The sequence below is a fragment of the Kryptolebias marmoratus genome, linkage group LG15 (assembly GCF_001649575.2).
Source record: "Kryptolebias marmoratus isolate JLee-2015 linkage group LG15, ASM164957v2, whole genome shotgun sequence".
Lineage (NCBI taxonomy): Eukaryota > Metazoa > Chordata > Actinopteri > Cyprinodontiformes > Rivulidae > Kryptolebias > Kryptolebias marmoratus.
The window spans coordinates 13718246-13737120 of NC_051444.1; the positions used below are offsets into that span (position 1 = coordinate 13718246).

The 18875-nt window shown below is 44.2% G+C and overlaps 1 protein-coding gene across 2 annotated transcripts in view; it reads left to right on the forward strand.

The window, feature by feature from the left end:
- sema4bb (sema domain, immunoglobulin domain (Ig), transmembrane domain (TM) and short cytoplasmic domain, (semaphorin) 4Bb) overlaps window positions 1–18875 on the forward strand; it is a 56373-nt gene that overhangs the window by 27503 nt on the left and 9995 nt on the right. For both annotated transcript variants that reach the window (XM_037979773.1, XM_017418786.3), the window contains exons 3-8: window positions 9973–10133; window positions 10237–10299; window positions 10850–10948; window positions 13760–13871; window positions 14050–14166; window positions 15676–15833. In XM_037979773.1, the coding sequence (XP_037835701.1) occupies window positions 9973–10133; window positions 10237–10299; window positions 10850–10948; window positions 13760–13871; window positions 14050–14166; window positions 15676–15833 (710 nt within the window). The remainder of the gene's footprint in view (window positions 1–9972; window positions 10134–10236; window positions 10300–10849; window positions 10949–13759; window positions 13872–14049; window positions 14167–15675; window positions 15834–18875) is intronic.

Below are 18875 nucleotides of genomic sequence, written 5' to 3' on the forward strand. Positions count from 1 at the left end.
TAATCATCAAAATTAAACGAAATAAACATTTGAAATATATGAGTTTGTATGTAATGTATGAATATAATATACAAGTTTCACTTTTTAAATGGAATTACTGAAATCAATCTACTTTTTCATGATATTCTAATTTTATGACCAGCACCTGTAATGTGTAGGTTCTTGTTGAATTATTCACTGGGAATAACTCATTTACAGCAAACCGGAAGAGTCCTCTCCGTTCAGTTTGCTCCAGTGATGTAAAGCAGGTCGCCCCCTTTTAAAAGCTCCATTTTTGGGTTGCACTTGCCGTAGGAACAAGGAGGACCTGGGCTGTTTTTAAAGAGAGGGGACCCCTGGCCTTTTCCTGGAAACCTTTCCTTTTTTCCTGCCCCTTGCCTCCTCGCTTGCTCCTTCCTTCTCTCCTAATGAGCAGGCTAATCTCACATGTGTAGTGGTTTTTGTAGTTGCTGCAGTAATGGAGCGGGGAGGGTGGGAGGTGGAGAGGGGTACTTGTCTGTTTTTCATTATGTCTTTCGAGCTGCAGGGTGGCCCAGTGCATTATGGGACTTGGAGCACTAAGTGTCGGTTAGATGGGGAAAGCGGGCGTGTTGGTGATCAGAAAACGTCTCCAGCAGCATGTTGCTGTCAGCCTCCAGAGATCGGAAGACGGATACTTTCTGCTCCAACTTTCTGCAAAGAGCAACTTCTGCTGATGTCTAACAAGAAGTTTTTTTTTAAATCTACAGTTTTTCCGTCTGTCTTTGAAACATACGAGGCCACAACAGAGAGCAGTAGCGATTTCTGTGTCTCCTAAGGTCAGTTGGCTGTGGTGGCCATCTTGAAATGGGCTTGCTCAAAGAGTTAATCAGTTTTAAATGAACACCCGATGATTACTTACCAAGAGTTTTATTAAAATATGTCTCCAGTGGTTCAGGACACATTTAGCGAGACTCCAGTAGTTATTGGCAACGTTTTAAAGAGGAAAGAGGAATCATGCGATCAGTTCATGTTCAGATTGTGGTGAGAATGACTCTCAGCTACTGCCACACCAAGTTCTAGCTCTGTTTCTGTCAAATTGAAAGGGTTGTATTCATTTTTGGGTTTTTGATACGGTTTCTTAGCTGTGGCGTACATCTTGAATAGGGTTGATCAGCTGTAAACCTACACCCAGTGATTACTTTCTGAGAGTTTCCTTAAAATGGGTTCTCTGGTACATCAGATATTTTGCTAACAGACAAACAGGCGTGATCGCCTGCCTTTCACCAGTGAAAGTCAGCTCTTGCTCTGCCTGATGGGAGGTAAATGGCTGTGTCCCCTCGGAGCTGAACCAGTGCGGCCGGTGCGTGTGAGCGGAGTGAACACTGTGTCCTTTCTCTTTTACGTTAGGTTAATGTTTGGTGAATATTGTACTCTTTCTCTCATGCATGCTAATCCACCGACCTTGGCAGCGCGTGGATCACAGTTCAGCATCAGAGGGGTGTGGGGGTGGTGGAGGGGGGGGTGCGTGCACCAAACTGTACTGGCCAGGGTCAAATGAAATGCTCATCGGGTTTTAGACTCGCTCCGATGCCCAGCTAAAACCCAGCAAGGACACGCCCACTGATCCTGAAAGAAAAGCGTCCCGTGGCTTCCAGCAGAGGTGGCACTCACAAGTGCCTGCGTACAAAAAAAAAACAAAAAAAAAACACAACGGGCACAACAAAGGAGCGTAATTACAGCACATCAGCTCCATTTGTTTCAGACGTTTTAATGACTTTGTTGCGTGCACGCTCCGGGGAGTGTACAGAAACGTTCAGCCTGCACAGATTTCCATCAGCGGCCTTTGATTCGAAGAAAACTGCGAGCAGCGAGGAGTCTTTGTGTCGCCGTTAATTGAGCTGGACAGAGAGGAATGTGAGGTTAAAGAGTGGCGTTGGGTGATTTTTGGATTGCTGAGGTGGTGGAAAGAAAAAAAAAAAAAATCTGCTTCACCTTATTGCCGCTGAAGTTCAAAGCGAGGACTCAGTTTTATCGTCGCTGGAACACAAAAAACGTGCATAATGGCTCGACTTCCACACGAATACTTTCCAAGCTTTTGCGTTTTAAAGGCTTGGGTTTGGTTTGCGTTGTGCTCCGTGTACATTATTGGCGGAGACAGTCAAACAAGTGTCTTTTGTCAGGCGTCTGTGTTCACAAGGCTGTCAGGAAAGCATTGTTTCCACTTCACTTAACATAAAGAGTGAATGGAATATACAGCATTTATTCCCGCACGCTTTTTCTTTCCTCTCAGAGGGAACGCCATCTTAGCTTGACTTGGTGTTTTCCACACATGTCAGGCACACAATCAACTTCTGTCAGCTTTAGTTTGACAAAAATGACATCCTAAAATCAAAACTGCGTTGATTTTAATGTGCATCTCTTCCTGTGGTCACCATTCTGTTAACTTACTGACACTTCAGGCTCCCACTACATATTTTAGTTCATTTGTTTTGTGTCGGAAGAGAGTTGAAGCTCGAGTAAAGTGCATTAATTTGTGGATGATGTGCTCCTGTAGTATCATAACTACTGTTTTGGGCAACACAGACGCATTACAAAATCAAGTTTCAGCTTTTAAGAAACTTTTCACATTTGAGTCGAGGCAAAACCGAGGGAGTAACACCAGGAATCTCATGCATCTTTTATTAGAAGACAAACTTTTCGGATTCAGTTCCAGTATGTTAATATGCTCCACATGTCTTCTGGTCCTACTGGAGCACATGTGTGAGGGGGAAGAAAATAAATAAATAAATAAAAACACGGTCATGTGTGTGTTAACTCATTAGGCCGAGCTCACAATACTAAGTGGAGGACTGCAGTGAAGAGGCTGATTATTGCCTACTTTTTGCTTTGCAGCGGCGGGCGACAGTGTTTTTGCCCGGATCTGTTTGTGTGTGGGCGCGTGTTCATCTGTTAGCAAGAAAACCCGCAATCCCCTGGATGGATTTTGATGAAACTCTTAGAAAGTGATCATTGGAAACACATCTGCAGCTGGTTTAACTTTTGGAGTCAACCCAATTCTACGTGGCCATAGAAAACACAAAAATGCCTATAACTTAGTCAATTTCACATATACTGAGCTGATATTTGGTGTGGTAGTAGCTGAGAATCACTCCAAACACACACTCCGAGCACCAACTCACTGCACAGCATCTTTCCTTAAAGCTGTATCATTAACTGCTGGGGCTCATTGCACCTCATGGTATATTCAAGGTTTGACCAAAACGGCTATACCTTTGTTTTTCAACATAAACCTCTCATTTCCTTTACTTTGAAATAATGCAGAACCTCTTTAATTTAACAGTTTTAACCTCCATGCAGCTCACCAGCATCATGACCACAGGAAGCGAACGTAATAATCGTGAAACGGCAAGAATGGAAGCGTGTGAGACAAGACGAGCCATTAGCAGGGGGGAGTGGAAAGCGGTGTGTTCGACTGCTTCCCCTCTTCGATTCCCTCCTCGTCGAGAGCCTCTCCAGAGACGCCCCTCGTATACACGAGAACGAGGTAAAGGGCCGTGTTTGGATGTTGTGGCAGCACTTTAAAGACCTTCAGCACACTCCAGTCCAAAGTGAGGGCTCTTCATGAACTGCACGCTGCTCCACTGGTGCCCGGAAAATCGACAAGTGTGCAGAGTCGAAGATAAATGGATTGACTTGTGTGACGCTTTGAAGGGAGTCTCGCTGTAGAGAAGCCATCTGTAATAACTTTCGAGCCAGCTGGATTTTGGTGCCGCCAAGACATATGGCTCTTCTTCTTCTCTCTCCCCCCCCCCAAAAAAAATCTTCAGTTTCATTTGGCTGAGCTGTGAATAGAATTGTAGGCATTTCTCCTACGATGTGTTCAGGCATCCTAGTGCTATTTCCTCTGGAGGCGATGCTGTCATTGAATTCCACCAGTTGGGTCCAGATGACATGAGAACATGTTCCTTTAAAAGTGTTTAAAGTTAGTTTCCAACAGAGGGGATCATCGTAACATTGAGATCCTCGTGTTTGCCCGTATGAAGATGGTAGGCTTTCAACTGGAATAACTTTAGGTCTGATTGAAGAGTTGTGATAACTCTTGTGCATTTTCTTTCAATGCTTTTTTTAATCAGCTTTTTTAAATCCTTCCAATCCTTTAGTCTGTAACAGAACACTTCTACCCGAATCAGGATATTTGATGTGTGTTCCTTTCACCATCTTAGCAGGAGACGCACCAATAAGTGCAATCGGACATAGAGTTAAAACTTCCCTAATTTTAGCATTTAATCTGTTTTATTCTTGTCAGTTTTCTAAACATGATGGTGGAGACTGTGCAGCTTCTAGATTCAACACATTTTTGGCACGTTACCACTCTTCCTATTTTAGCTTTTTAACACCACTTCTCAGTCTTTCAGACTCTGAAGTGCCCTGTGTGCAGCTCCCCTTCAGCATTTAATAGGCTGTTCACCTTTCAGAGCCTCATGCAAACTAAATGCCATTTTTTTTTATATATAAATATAAATATAAATCCCAGTAAAAAGTGCAGTTGACCGAAGAAGACAAAGATCCTGACACATACAGCCCTTTGTGTCGGTTCCAAACTGGAAAGCAGGCGCTGCTTTCGTTAAGCGTAGCAGTAACTAAAAATCAGCAACAGTGTATGTATTTTTTATTTTTTATTTTTTTTAATTCGAGGTATTTTCCAGCCCTTCGTGTGACAAGAATAGGCATGTTTGCTTTGAGTTGAGTGAGAAAATTGTGCGAAATGTCTTTCCCTCACTTTGGGGTTTCACCAGATTCATTTTCAATTCCATCAAGCATCTCATGTTGTCTGAATGTGTTTACATTCAGGACTTTTTAATTTAATTACACTTTTTTGTTTTTTTAGGGAGTTCAGGTGCAGTAGAACGTTTGTTTGAGTTATTTACCAACGCAGCAGGGAGCACGGGGATGAGACCTGAAAGCCTTTAATTACAGAGCGCTGATCCTTGTTCTGATGCACTGACCTCATGCTTGTTACATTTGGGAGACGCTTTTTTTGTCTCTTAAAGGGCAAAGGGAGATTATTTTCTTTCGTAGGCTTTCAGGACTTCTACCCCAGCTTTTACATGGTTCCCTGTTGTTGTCCTGAGGAGTTTGTGCACGTGTGACACCTTAAACACGTCTCTAATCCGCTCATACAGCGAACTCTGGGTTTGTGCACCGGCAGACTCTGGGTTTTATCTGCAAAGTCCAGATGTCTCTTAGTGTAACTCCCATTGTGGCGCACATTCACTTACATCGCCATTAACCGAACGCACAACACGCAAGTAGAGAAAAGCAGTGACTACAAAAGAGTTTGACTGAATATACCTACATTCTGTCCTTTGTATTTGCTGATTTTGAGGTTCACATTCTTGCCAAAGAGTTGATATAGATCGTCAGAAAGGAAATGTGCTTCTAAAAATGTCAAAAAATAATCCTTTTTTTCCCCGAAACATGATTCAGTAACCCAGCTCATCAGAGGTGTCTGCCAACACACAGTGTGATCTCTGTCCCTGCATGTGTCCAGCCGTGTCAGGACGGCGTCCCCGTCGCCAACAGAGGAAAAATAATCACTCTGTGGCCTTGAAGCTGCTTCTGTTGCTCACTGACGAACGGAGCACCTTGAAGTTTGTAGCCTTGAAATGCGGACAGCTGATATGTTGTTCTGTTTTTTTCATATTGTTTGTGTTTTGGCTGCGAGATCAGATGAGCCCAGTCTGAGATGAATATCCACCGCCCGGCTGCCAGTGAACCCTTTGCTCCATGTTGCCTTGTGACTTGGCTCGCGCTCGCCGTAGTAAATCTGGGGCATGTTTACACTCGACTTTTAAAAGTGTCCTGGCCGGCGTAAACCCACCACCCAGCCAATCAATCAGCCCACCTTTTATGTGGCGTTAAGCTTTAGAAAAAGAAAAGGAGGGCGAAGGAAAAAAAAAGTTGATTCTGCTCCATTTTTTTTTTTTTTCTTCTTTTGCAATCTGAAGCTTGCCAAGATGCTGTCACGTAATTCTTAGTAGCGCAGCATCTGCAGGCTGGCACGCTCTTATCATTTTTTTTTTTTTTACCTCCATGTTGATTAAGGACTAAATAAACACGCTCAAGTGGGAAGTGAATGAAGGGATTCTGAGCTGTGTTAGTTTTGCCTAGAAAGGCATCTTTATAAAATCTAAAAGGGGAAAAATACTCACTGAGGGCACGACTGCCTGGCTCTAATCACTTCCTTCTGAACTTTTAGATCATGATTTATTTATAAATATCCACATTTGTCTTTCACTGTATTGCGCTTGTTTCAGACTGAAATGGCTTTCAAGGGGTGGTACTGAGCAAGAACTTAACAGTTCAGTGTATATTTGGTTAACTCAAGTCTGACTCAGAGCTAAAACATTGTATTGCAGAGCTTTAAAGCTTCCTTATATTAATAATTGAACACTTATTGTCTGAAAATGCAGCATTTTAAACTCTTAGCTTAAGAGCGCTAATCGTCTCAGCGTTTATGCACCTTAAAGAGGAGATGTTGAAACATTAATGGCGGTATTTGCTGCCTCAGTTGGTTGTTTCTGCACAGAATAAATCTGATTTTTCTCACAATAAAACACTGATCAGAAAACCTCAACTCTCTGCAAGTCTTCGGTCCGACCTTTTACTTCAGGAAAAGAAAATCACCGTGAGTGAATAAACAAACGAATACTGTTCCTATTACTGAAAGGGATCGTCCCCGTGGAGCTTTTGATTGTTGTTGGTGCAGACCCCGTCTCTTCAGCTGTAAACCGTCCTTAGATAATGCGTCTTTTGAGCGTTTCCTCCGCGCTCCCCATAACCATGGAGATGCACTCAGTTTGACTTCCAGGCCGAAATCCACACAACCTGTTGGAGTCTGCTAATTTACCGCGTCAACTCCAGGCAATAAAGCGGCCCGCGGCGGCGTTGGGTGCGCCGTGATGAGCGCTGGCAGAGGCTCGGAGCCCGACCCGGCAGTGACAGCCAGCTGATTAAACCCCGTGTGATGAATGGAAGCGGAGCCTGGCTGTGAAACGGTCTGCAGTAGCTGTCGGTGTCTGTGGAAGCCCGGCGTTCTGTCAAAACACTCAAGTAATCTGCTGCCTCGTAGAGTGGGGCAAACTCTACAAAGAGCCGTTCCCTTTTTTTTGATGGATTAAAAGTAAGACTGAGCGTCCTGACACAGCGTTGACATTTACTACTCCTGACCTTCTGCTCTTAGGGGGAAAAAACACCCCATCTCAGACCACTCTGTTCTTTTTCTTCCTCTGTTTCTTCACAGGTTAAGATCTCGGTCCGATCTTCCTGGTTACCCCAACTCCCCTCTTCGTCCTCCACCCTCCCACCCCCCCAGCCTGCTACGAAGCCTCGGTCTCCTCTCGGAGTAAAAGTTTCATGAGTTTGCTCTCCGCTGCTCGTTATTCCATTGTCTGTCTCCAGGACTGTCACTGTGATTTATGTCAGAGACTTTTAATATGCTGAGGAGAGGCTGCTTTGACTTCCAGCGAATGTCCAAACCCCACCGGGGCCTTGACAATCTATGATATGCCCCCCCTCTTTTTTTTTTTTCTTCAGAGGAGAGATGACACTCCTTTGTCTGCCATTTGCAGGGTCCACTGAGTCTGAGGATACCCATCTTTGTGACATTTTAATTGACCTTTTTTAAAGCAATGAGTTTTTCCTTCTCCACACAGGAAAACTTTTGTGTCATGGAGGACCTGCAGATGACAATGGAAAGTCTTTTTTTTTTTTTGTTCCTCCTTAGTAAGTATTTTTTATCCCCTCTTCTTGCTTTTAATGACAGCCCCCACTCTCCATTGGCTCCAGATGTCGCGGGGCTTTAAAGAGAATGAGGGCTGTTGATCTGGAAAAGGGGGCTTGGATTCGATTCTGGACGAGATGAGGCTTGCACAGCTGGTTTTCACTCCCACAAGGGGAAGACGATCATCTGCCAAAGTGCCTTGAGAGTTAGATGAACCATTTGTTTGTGAGCACACTGAAGAGTTTATGTCATGGGTTGTAAACATTTATTGCTGTTTTCTGCCTCTATTTGCATTATGGTCCAATGCACCACCTGGAGTTTTGAAGATAAACACGGAGCTGGTCCCTTTTTCTTACTGTCAGAGGGATCTAACCGGGAACCGGGGTGGGGGGAGCTGTAAACTGTTTATTTGCAGCAAATATTAGAGTTTACAGGCCCAGCTTCAAGCCTGTAATTTTATTAGGATAAACAAACAGAGTTTTTGACCACCGGTTTATGGCGCAGGAAGGACATGGGGTGTGTGTTTTTGTTTTTAATTTTTTGGAATGGGAAGCAAATGATTTTTAAAAAATCACTCTGCAAACAAGTTAATTGTATGTCACATACCATGTATTGGGAGCTAAGTACTTCCAGGACCTCTTTGAGCTGCGTTTTATTTGAACCGTACAGAAAGAACAACAGTTAACAATCCATAATTAGCTATGGAAATCTGTCCAGTCCTTCTAAAATGTCACTTCATTTAAACGCAGTTTCAAGTGGAAGACTTGGTTGGTTTAAAAAAGGTACAACATGCACATTAAATTGGTTCTACGTCACAGAAACTATTAAATGTACTTCCTGGTTTGAGACTATGTTGGAAATGATGCCTAATATGACACCTGGTGCATTTAAAGAGGCATCAGAGTGAGAGATCGGGGCTCTGATTGAGTGCAGGAGCCTCGGACTCGGCAGTAAGAGGTGAAAAATGTGGATGAGCGTTCGGCTTGTAGGGTTCACGTGTTTTTGTGGCGCTGCAGAAGCTTCTGGCTGCAGCAGGAAAAAAATGAGCCGTTTTACTTTTGACTTCTGTTCTGATGGAACTAAAGTTTGTCACTGTGTGTCGACTTCTCCGTTGGAATAATTTGATTGATGAAAATACCGTCTTTATGCAAGAATTTAAAAAGATCCAGTAAAATACAAACTCTTAGCATGCTTTATTTTGGTGATGATTATTGTAATGCTTGCAAATTAAAAACGGCATTAGCAGTATTTTACATCTAATTCTTGTTAAAATACAGCCAGCCAGAACCTCAAATGCTCGGAGTAGCCATGATCAGACTTGCCTTTTTGTTTATGGTACTTACAGGCTATAATTTCCTACTTTAGGAGCCCAGTGTATATTTATTTGTGACTTATCTTCTTTTACATGTGTTGAGTTTTCAAGCATGCCTGCATAATAAACAGCTGTTCGTGTTTAAAACTGGTGATGATTATTTACAAATTGCATGTGCATTTAAAATATGTTTGCACAAATGTTGTAAATGGTGTTTCTAAGATCCTGATTGGCAGTAATGTTCCATCAGGTGGAGAATTCGGAGGATTTGTTCCGTCGTCAACGTCATTTTATGCACAATTTTAAGCTGTGACGTGGGAAAAGATTGGCGGGGAAGTCATGCAAATTAGAGGAAAGGGGTTTTTATTTTTCTACGAGATAGTTCCTGCTTCTAAAGAGGGGAAAAACACACTAATACACTCCCAAAATACCATGTGGTGACATATAGTTCACTCTAAAGGCAAACTTGTTTTGTTGTTTTCTTCCTCTTAGTTTGGTTTCCAGTTAGAAATAACTCTGTTACAATCATCCTAAACATGACTGATATTACATCCTGACAGTACGACTTTATTTCCTTTACAGCAGGTTGTGGAAACAAGCCTGGTGAACAGGAAAACAAGAGGAGTTAGGGACAGTAGTTTTCTTTTAAAACATCTCCATTTCCAGCATATTTACGAGGATCATTAATATTTATTGGTCATTTGTGTGCTGACTATTTAAGGCCGTAATAGATGTGTTTAATGACGAGCACATAAATTAAAATCTTTCCTTCGTTTTTCCAGCAGGGGGAAGGAGAAAACCGGGCCAAACTCGCGTCTTCCCATGCTCCGGACACCGGGGCACGCTCTGTTCCTCCCTGTTCTGTCCCATCGTGTGATAAGAATCTGTTGTCCCCCTGTGTTTCCGCCGCGTTCAGATGCGAAGGAGAGATCGGCCAAGAGATTCTCGGCGGACGGCGTCTTCAATTACACGTCTCTGCTGCTCAGCCAGGAGGACGACATGCTGTACGTCGGAGCCAGGGAGGCGCTGTTCGCCCTCAGCCTCTCGGACATCAGCAGGACCAGGCTGCGAAAGAACGTTAGTGGGGGGGCCGGGTGTTCGAGCCCGGGCTTTCAGGTTGACAATCTGCAGGTTTGGCCTGTGTTTTCACGTGACTTATTTAAGCCTTTTTCCCTTCCAGCTGACATGGGGCACTCCTGCCGGAAAAAGAGAGGAGTGCAGCTTTAAAGGGAAGAACCTGGAGGTGAGAGCTTCAGAAAATCACTTTTCTAACCCCAAATAGAGAGAGGAGAAAGTGTTTTGTCCCCCCCACCCCCCACCCCCCTCCCTCCTGCACACAGTCGTCTCTTCTGTTTAACCTGTGAGACAATAAAATGAGCAGGGAGCTCTGTGCTGACAAACCTTTTCCACCGGTTACAAACACATTCATCAAGTCTGCAGGCTCTCCGGGGAGTTTCTTCTTCAGTCTGTCTGTTACCTTGTTGTCATGCCAGCTGCCGTATCCCCGGGCGACAGGCCTCGGTAATCCGCGCGCTACACTGTAAAACTGCGCTTGGCGTGTCGGAGAAAGCTCTCCGGGCAACTGCTGAGAAATCCTGGGAGGTTTTCCCAACACTGTTTGTGCAAAAACGGCAAACTTTTAACAGTTTCCATCAATTTAAGAAGCATTTGCACTGCCTGCACTCCCAAGTTTTACTCACGATTCTGAGGGTTTTAAGACAGAGTTTGAAGAAGATCTTTAAAAAATAAATTAAAAAAAAGATATTTATGAATCTTCATTTATTCCCATCCAGACTGACTGCTTCAATTACATCAAAATTCTCCTGCGGCTGAACAGCACTCATCTCTATGTGTGTGGTACCTACGCCTTCAGTCCTGTCTGCGCCTACATCGTAAGTAATGACCACTCAATCTATACATATTTCACTTTGTTTGGAAAAAAAACCCCAACTAATTGAGCTCCTTAATCCTGTGTGTCTGGATTGGATCTGTCGGTGTCAAAGCTTGAGCAACAAGTGAGCCGAGCGGCCTCCAGGAAAGAAGAGTTTGGTTTTATATCTAGCAGAAAAGTGCATCTGGAGCTCCGCTAGCCGTCAGCAAAGTTGGCATTCATTTTACTGATAGAGGGGCCGAGGAGCTCGAGGAACGCTCTGCTTTGAAACCAGGGAAAATAAACTCTCTCCCCTCTTTTTGACGTCAGAGGCGAAGTAGAACGTGGGACGTCTCAGATTTAAGACAACTTGGCAGGACGTTAGGCCCTGAACTGGGATTCCAAGCAAGTCTGAGCTCCGGTCTACGTGAGCACTCGTCGTATTGACAGAATCAACAGCTCCGTGTGCGTGCGTGTGTGTGCGTGTGTCATCCTGAGCACTGGTTAAAAACAAGCAGGCACACGAGGATGCGTATCATTAACGCTGATTAATGTTTTGTTTTTAAAGCACTTCTGAAAGCAGACGCGGAGGGCTTTACGAGCGGCGCAACAGAACGCCGAGGCCCAGAAGATACTCCAAACAATTAAAATGACGGACGGGAACTAAAACGAGCTCTGAGTAAAACTGCATCTAATGAAGAAACATGAGAACATTTTCAGAGGCAATGAAACCACTTTACATTATCCAGGCCGATCAGATTACTGACCACAGGAAACAAGTTGTCAGTATTACTGGAAAATTGGCCACATGTTGTTTTTCGGTTCCTGTACGATGATTTGATTATGTCACGGTCATAAGAAGAAAAAAAAAAGTAGACTCATCACTTTTATCACCTGGCGGGTGATCATGTAATTGTCCGCGTTTGCCTGCTTTTAAGCAAATGTCTCCAGAAATGCTTCGCTACAACTTGGCAAACAGAAAAATGTTTGTAACTCGGCCAATTTTCCAGTTATTGAGCTAAAACTTGGTGTGGTAGTAGCTGAGAGTCACCCCCAGCACATGCACCGAGCTCTAACAGGTCCAAGAAGTCTTCGTTCCAAACTTTGACGTGCCAGGCAGCAGGCGATTTGCAGTCCTTCAAGGAATTTTAGCTTCATTTAATCTATTCTTTTTAATGAATTTTCTGGTGTGCAAATTTGTTCTCCTGCGTGACCCAACTTGTGCCAACCCTCACAGCGCTTTCATTGTCTTTATAATAAAAGAAGACATTTTCTGACAGCTTTCTTAAACAGGCCAGACTTGTTCAGTTTGAATCTAATGCGTTTTGTCTTGTTTTTGGGGGAAAAAAAGGAGAGTTGAAACAATATGGAGGATGTTGTTTTTTTCATCCAAGTTTGTACATAGCTTTTTTTTTTCCTAGATTTGAGTAGGAAATGTAAATGGTACGTGGCCACAAATGGATCCTAATATGGATTCTGTATTCATAAGTGTAATTTTAAAAACATATTGGTTTGTTTGTTATTCAAAATATGGGAACCAGTTATTAACTATCAAGCATAAATCTCAAACATATTGTTCTTTCCACATTCTCTTTCTTTTGGACCTTCTTCCGCTCCAATTCTTAAGTTGCACAAATGATTAGTTCTATACAAAAAAAGAAAATCTGCGAAAAGCCTTACACACAGTCCTCGACAGAAAGCACCCTGAAGTTTTAAACACAGATGTTGTTCAGTCTGTTCGAGCAGTGATTCCCAAAGGTGGGGTCGGGACCCCAATGTGAGTAGGGGACCTTAGATAATCTCCAGATTTCAACTTACAATTTAAAAGCTAATTTTTATGATATATTTGCACCATAATTGTTACAGAGAATTAAAAAAACAAGTCATAAATTGATTTTAAAAATAGCCTAATGGATGTTAAAACTGTTTGTGTTGTCATTATGCTCCTATTTAATAGTCATTAGCATTTTTTGGATATTTAAACAGCTAACAGATGGGGTCACATACTTTTTGTCACTATTATTTAATGGGTCGGAAGCTGTAAAGTTTGAGAATCGCTGTGTTGGAGCACGTGGTGTGGATGATTCTCAGCTACTACCACGTCAGGTTTCAGCTCAATATCTGGAAAAAACGACAGAGTTTCCATCATGTTTGTTTTCCTTTAGGTAAATTAGGTTAATTAGTTGCAGATGTGCATCCAAAGATTACTTTCTGCTTTTCATTAATATCTGTCAACTCGTTTATGAGGTATTTTGCTAACAGACAGACAAACAAAATGAGCACACAGAAGCAAATGCATGATCTCCTGCCTTTCATGGAAGCAGGTGATAAAAAGGCCATAAGTGACTCTGTAGATGTCTGTCTATTAATACTTCCTGGTTCTGCTGCCCTCTCTTCAGCACATCAGTCTGTCTGCTTCACTTTATGACAGAAGTTGTTAAAAGGTGCTCAGTAACATTTCTTTAATAAGCAATAAAAGCTGCTGACTGTCGTTTTTAGCAGGTGTTATAGTAACAGAATTCTCCAGTGCATCTTAAACTAAACATTAAGACAGATTAGTGAACATTTATGGCGGCAGGGCCGAGTGGGAGAGAAGTAATGTCCTGCCAGGCGACGGTGCAGCTTGGTGACTTGTGTTCTGGACAATAGTTTGAGAGAAATGAGAAGCTGAAGCACGTCATCTGTAACTTAAACCATAATCGGCTTCAACAATCGGCCGGAGCTACAGAACGGTCGGCCCAAAACGACCAAACGACGGCGCAGGGCGTGTACCGTAGTGGAGCGAATGAGCAGTCTCTTAAAGAGAAACTTCAGCTATGCTGTTTGTCTCCAGAACACGTCAACGTTCGCGCTGGAAAGAGACGAAGCGGGCGAGGTGGTGATGGAAGACGGGCGCAGCCGCTGCCCCTTTAACCCGGAGTACAAGTCCACTGCCATCATTGTGGGTACGTAGGAAAACACACCTTTTTTTGTTAAGAATAATTTCCACTTGGAAAGAGAGAGCTCATGTGCCTGTTGATGTTGGACACACAGTTAGTTACTAAGCAGGCTATTATTTGTGTGGGAAGTCACTGTTTTTTGTTTCACTTAAAATGTTTTCTTTTTTCCTCCACTTTTTCCCAGATGGAGAGTTGTACACCGGTACAGTCAGTAACTTCCAGGGGAACGAGCCAGTCATTTACAAAAGCTTGGGTCAGGGAACTGCTCTGAAAACTGAGAACTCCTTAAAATGGCTGCAAGGTAAACGCTGTGTTTTCTCTCCCTTCTATTTTTTTTGCACGTCTTCCGTTATCCACCGACCGCAGCAGATAAGCTCTGAAAAGTGGCCGTCGTTAGTCAGGAGCGCCCACTAATCCGTGCAGACCGGGAGCCGAGACAAGCCCTCACAGATTGCAGGAACTCTGCTCCATCGGCAGCCGCACATGCACACGAAAAGCAGCCTCAGCCGGCTGCCACCGCAGCTCCCGCCAGAGTTAGCTGCACAATTAAGGCCGCTCTTGTCTTTTGATCTCCTGGTAATTCATGCAGAGTGGTCCTGATGAGACATCTGAGTGCGATTATACAGAGACTCCCGTTTCCTCCACTTTCTCAGGGTTGCGTGGCACGGCTATCTGCCTTCACTCCAGGTTTACAGCAGTGCCAAAGGAGAGCATTCCTGTCGTTTGTCTAAGTTGGGAAAAATGTAAATAAAAACGGAACGCAATCATTTGCAAACCTCATAACCCCATATTTTATTCATAATGGAACACAGTAAACATAGCGAATGTTAGAAAGAAAGGAATTGTATCTTATTTTTGGATGAGAAATAATGAAATCTTAAATCTCAAAAGTTGTTCCAGGGCCATGTTTCCCCTCTGTGAAGCTTCTCCTCTTTTAACAACAATCCATAAACTTCTAGGAGCTGAGCAGAGCAGCTGGAGGCTGTGGAGGGAACGTTGTCCCATTGTCTGATGGAGGATTGTAGCTGCTCAGCAGTCCTGGCTCGTCTTCGCTGGATTTGTTGTTTCGTGATCCATCAGATGGTGAGAGGTCAGGACTGCAGGCAGGGCAGTTCAGCTCCTCTGAAGCCATGCTGCTGTGATGGATGCAGTATTTGCTTTAGTGATGTCTTGCTGAAATATGCAAGGCCTTCCCTGAAAAAGACGTCATCTGGATGGGAGCAGATGTTGCTTTAAGACCTTTTTATATACTTTTCTATATTAATGGTGATTTTTCAGACATGCAAGCTGTTCATTCCAGAGGCACTAATGCACACCCATACCATCAGAGAGGCAGGCTTTTGAACTGTGTGCTGCTAACAGGTCGGATGGTCCTCCTCAAGGTGTTCGTGGTTTCCAAATAGTTTCAGTAATTGATTAAAAACGACTTTGCCTCAGTCGTTTTTAGATGAGCGTTAGCCCAGAGAAGACGGCTGCGTTTCTGGATGTGATGGTTTTAATGCAGTGGCCCCTGAGGGCCCGGAGATCACGGGGATGGATTTCTCCAGGATTTGAATATCTTTTGAGGATTTTATGAAACGACGCAGGTTTTCTCAGACTGGTAAACCTCTGCCCGTCTTTACTTCTGGGAGATTCAGTCCTCTTTCTGACCTGTTACCAGTTAACCTGATTTGTCTTAGTTTAAATGTTTGATGTGTTTACTCCGTTCTAATGTGTATAAATTCTGAGTTTGAGATTTGCAGCTCATTGCAGTCTGTTTCTGTTTTACACGATGTCCCAACGTTTCTTTGTCTTTTTCTGTTTTGGACAGATCCCGTCTTCGTCGGGTCGGCGTACATCGAGGAGAGCCAGCCAATAGGGAACCCCGTGGGCGACGACAACAAGATTTACTTTTTCTTCAGCGAGGCGGGCAAAGAGATCGACTTCTTTGACAACACCATTGTGTCGCGGATCGCCCGCGTGTGTAAGGTAAGGCAGGTACAGGTGAGGCGCGGCGGGGCTCGAACTTCCCACCACCAATCCTGAAAACGGCCGAGGAGACACTCCTCGTGTCGGCACGTTGCAACGTCTGAACTGCAACACCTGCGTGGCCGCGGTGGGAAAATGTCGCTGGTGCGTTTCGAGCTCTTTCTGTTTGACTGTGCCAAACATATTTCCCTTCGCTCCCTGCGCCTCCCTCCCCCTCGCCGTTCCCCCGCAATGTCATCTTCGCCTCTCCTCCCGTCTCCCTCACAATGTCAGCTGCACTCGTCCGTCCCACCAGCTCCTCGCCTTTCTCCAGCAGCCCTTTGAGCTTTGCAGGCGTTATTAGTATTCAAGGGTGCTTCGCAGCAAAATGAAATGGTTTTTTTTTTTTTTTTTTCCTCGCTGCTTTACGGCCTCTTTTTTTATTTATTTTTATTCTTTCTCTGCAGGCAAAGCATGCGAACAGCAGATGTCACTGACCGTTTCAACTATCCTCCTCCCCAGCTCCTTAAGAGTTTGGTCTATCGCAGCCTCTTATTTATTTATTTATTTATTTCCTCCACCTGCCATCAGGCCAATTAAAAGCCTATGAAGCTGCGTGATAAACACATGCACTCAGCATCCCTTCCTGACTGATGCCTCTTGTTCAAGGAGGCAGTAATGTGAGTAATCAGGGGGGGACAGCATGTAATCTCGAGTCACTTAATGACTTAGTCCTGCCGGGCTGTGGCGCTCGGCGCTGCGACACCTCTCGCAGCCGCCAGAGCACCTCCTGGGTTCTATATATGGAAATGACTGCCGGAGAGGTCCGACTCGCTGCAGCTGAGCTGTGTGACGGGGAGAAGAATGGCTTTCTCTGCTCTGTAAAGCAGCTTTTATTTCACTGGAATGCAGCAGCTCTCTTTTTGCCTGACTGACGTCTTTTCAGATGCTACTGTAGTGCTGGCGTTTGGGTTTTTTTCCTCCATTTTATCAGGCAAATGCCTAACATAATGAAAGGCCTGTATCGCCCGCCGTCCTTAATGCCAGGGTTTGAAACTAAAATCACTGCAGGCTGCAGGTAGGGAAAACGACAGAGCTGTAGCCGTTTCATTCAAACATGAAAAGGACATTTATGCAACCTTGTGTAATATTGCGAGACGTCACGTTCTGGGTGGGTGTTGTTTGATGATTCTCAGTTTCAACCACATCAAATTTTAGCTTCTGTAAAACTGACTGACTTGTAGTTATTCTTGCCTTGGCTAATGTTAGCTGTGGCAGCCATCTTGAATTAGGTCGACTCTACGAGTTGATCAGTAGTAGCTGATAACTTCCTGAAGGTTTGATCAGTATCCAGGAAACATCATTGTCCACCTTTGCCATTCGGCAGCAGGTGATAATAAAGGAGTGGTGTTTGGTGAATGCATGCTGCAAGTCCTGAATACCTCTGCAAGCTGCTTCGATAATTGCGACAAACATTGCTGAAATTTGTGGCACAACGGCCAGCTGCGATTCCTCTCGCCTCAATCGGCGTTCTCGAGGAGCGTTGTGAACGAAGAGCAGGGTTTAGCTGCTAACAGGCTCCATATCTCACACTCCTGCAGACTGACAGAAGTCATGACCTCCCGCCGCTCTCTGTGCCGGAACGGGTTTGTATCTGAAACATGTCGATCTTCTACGCTCATCTGAGAACGAAGACGTGCTTCTCGGTCCCGCAAGATAAATACAGTGGAATTTTCATTTTTTTTAAGGTATTCCAAGTTGTGTTTTACTTGCAGAGTTACTGAGCTTCCTGTCAGTCCCCTCCTCCTTCCACTCCCTCTTCCTGCTGTTTATTCAGGTGTGGGGCTGAAGGAAAGGAAGGCAGATTAAGAAAAACTGCAGCAGCTTCCTTCAGCCATCATTCGGCTCCACCAGGAGGAGAAAAGGCTGCTGAAATCTGTGCAAGAAGTTCCAACTGAACAAGAGCTGAAGTTGGCTAAACACAAGCTAAAACCAGCTGAACGGTAGCTAAAAAGTTCAAATTAGTAAAACAGTAGCTAAGAGCTAAAACCAACAGAATGAAAACAAAAGCTAAAATAACAAAATGGTAGCTGAAAGGGAAAAACAGTGTAGTTTTAAGCTAAAAGTAGCAAAACCATAGCCAAGAGCTATGACTAGCAAAGCAGTAGCTGAAAGCTAAAAATGTGTGCTAAAGGTGTTTGAGGATTTGAAGAGCTCTCAATGCATTTCTTTGATGAAGAAAAAATCATGAAAATAAAGTTAAATAGTTTACAAAGTAGAAAAATTACAAATACAAAAAGTCAGAGCCGAAGTGTCCTGAACGAGCTGAATGTTTTCATACCTGAATGGCTGAAATAGCTGAAAGTAAGCTGAAGGTAGTCGGCTCAATGAAACATACAAACAGGAAAACAATGAGACACGATGAAGATTAAATCCCGATGGCAGCTTCACGAGGACACGCAGAGAAGTGTTTGTGTTGTCTGAGGGGAGCGGCTGCAGCGACCCGATGACCAGCGGAGCGCAGCATCGACAGCGGTGGACAGCTGAGAGGACAGGAATGTGGACGTCTCATTACTCGGACGGGGCCTCATTATTGGCTCCCGGGCCCTGCTTCGTCCCCACGGCTTGGTGCGGAGCGGCGACACCGTGTGTGTGTGTGACGGCGTACAGGAGGGGAGGCGGTAATGGGTTAGCACTTTATTATCCCCTCAGAGGTGGCTCGCTCCTCCTGCTGCCCAGGAGTGGTTCAGGGTTTTAGAGGAGATCCTCATGAGTTGGTTTGGAGGCAGGAGAACGGTCTCAAGCTTGTTTTGCCCTCTCTCTTCCTCCTCCTCCTCCTCCTGCATTTTCCTGCTTGCTGGCTACATTTTAGGGGAGTGTCTTTTTGGCGTGTGTTTACAAGCTCTCTGATAAATCTGAGCCCCGGCCAGGACATCTGAAAACTGTTTAGGAGAATGTTTTGTGTCGGCCTAAAAGGGAGCGAAGGAGTAGTGAGGCTCGAGTTATTAATCTGTTTCAAAGCTGGTGTGTTCCAGTTTCAAACCCTCTGTCCTTCAAAGAGAA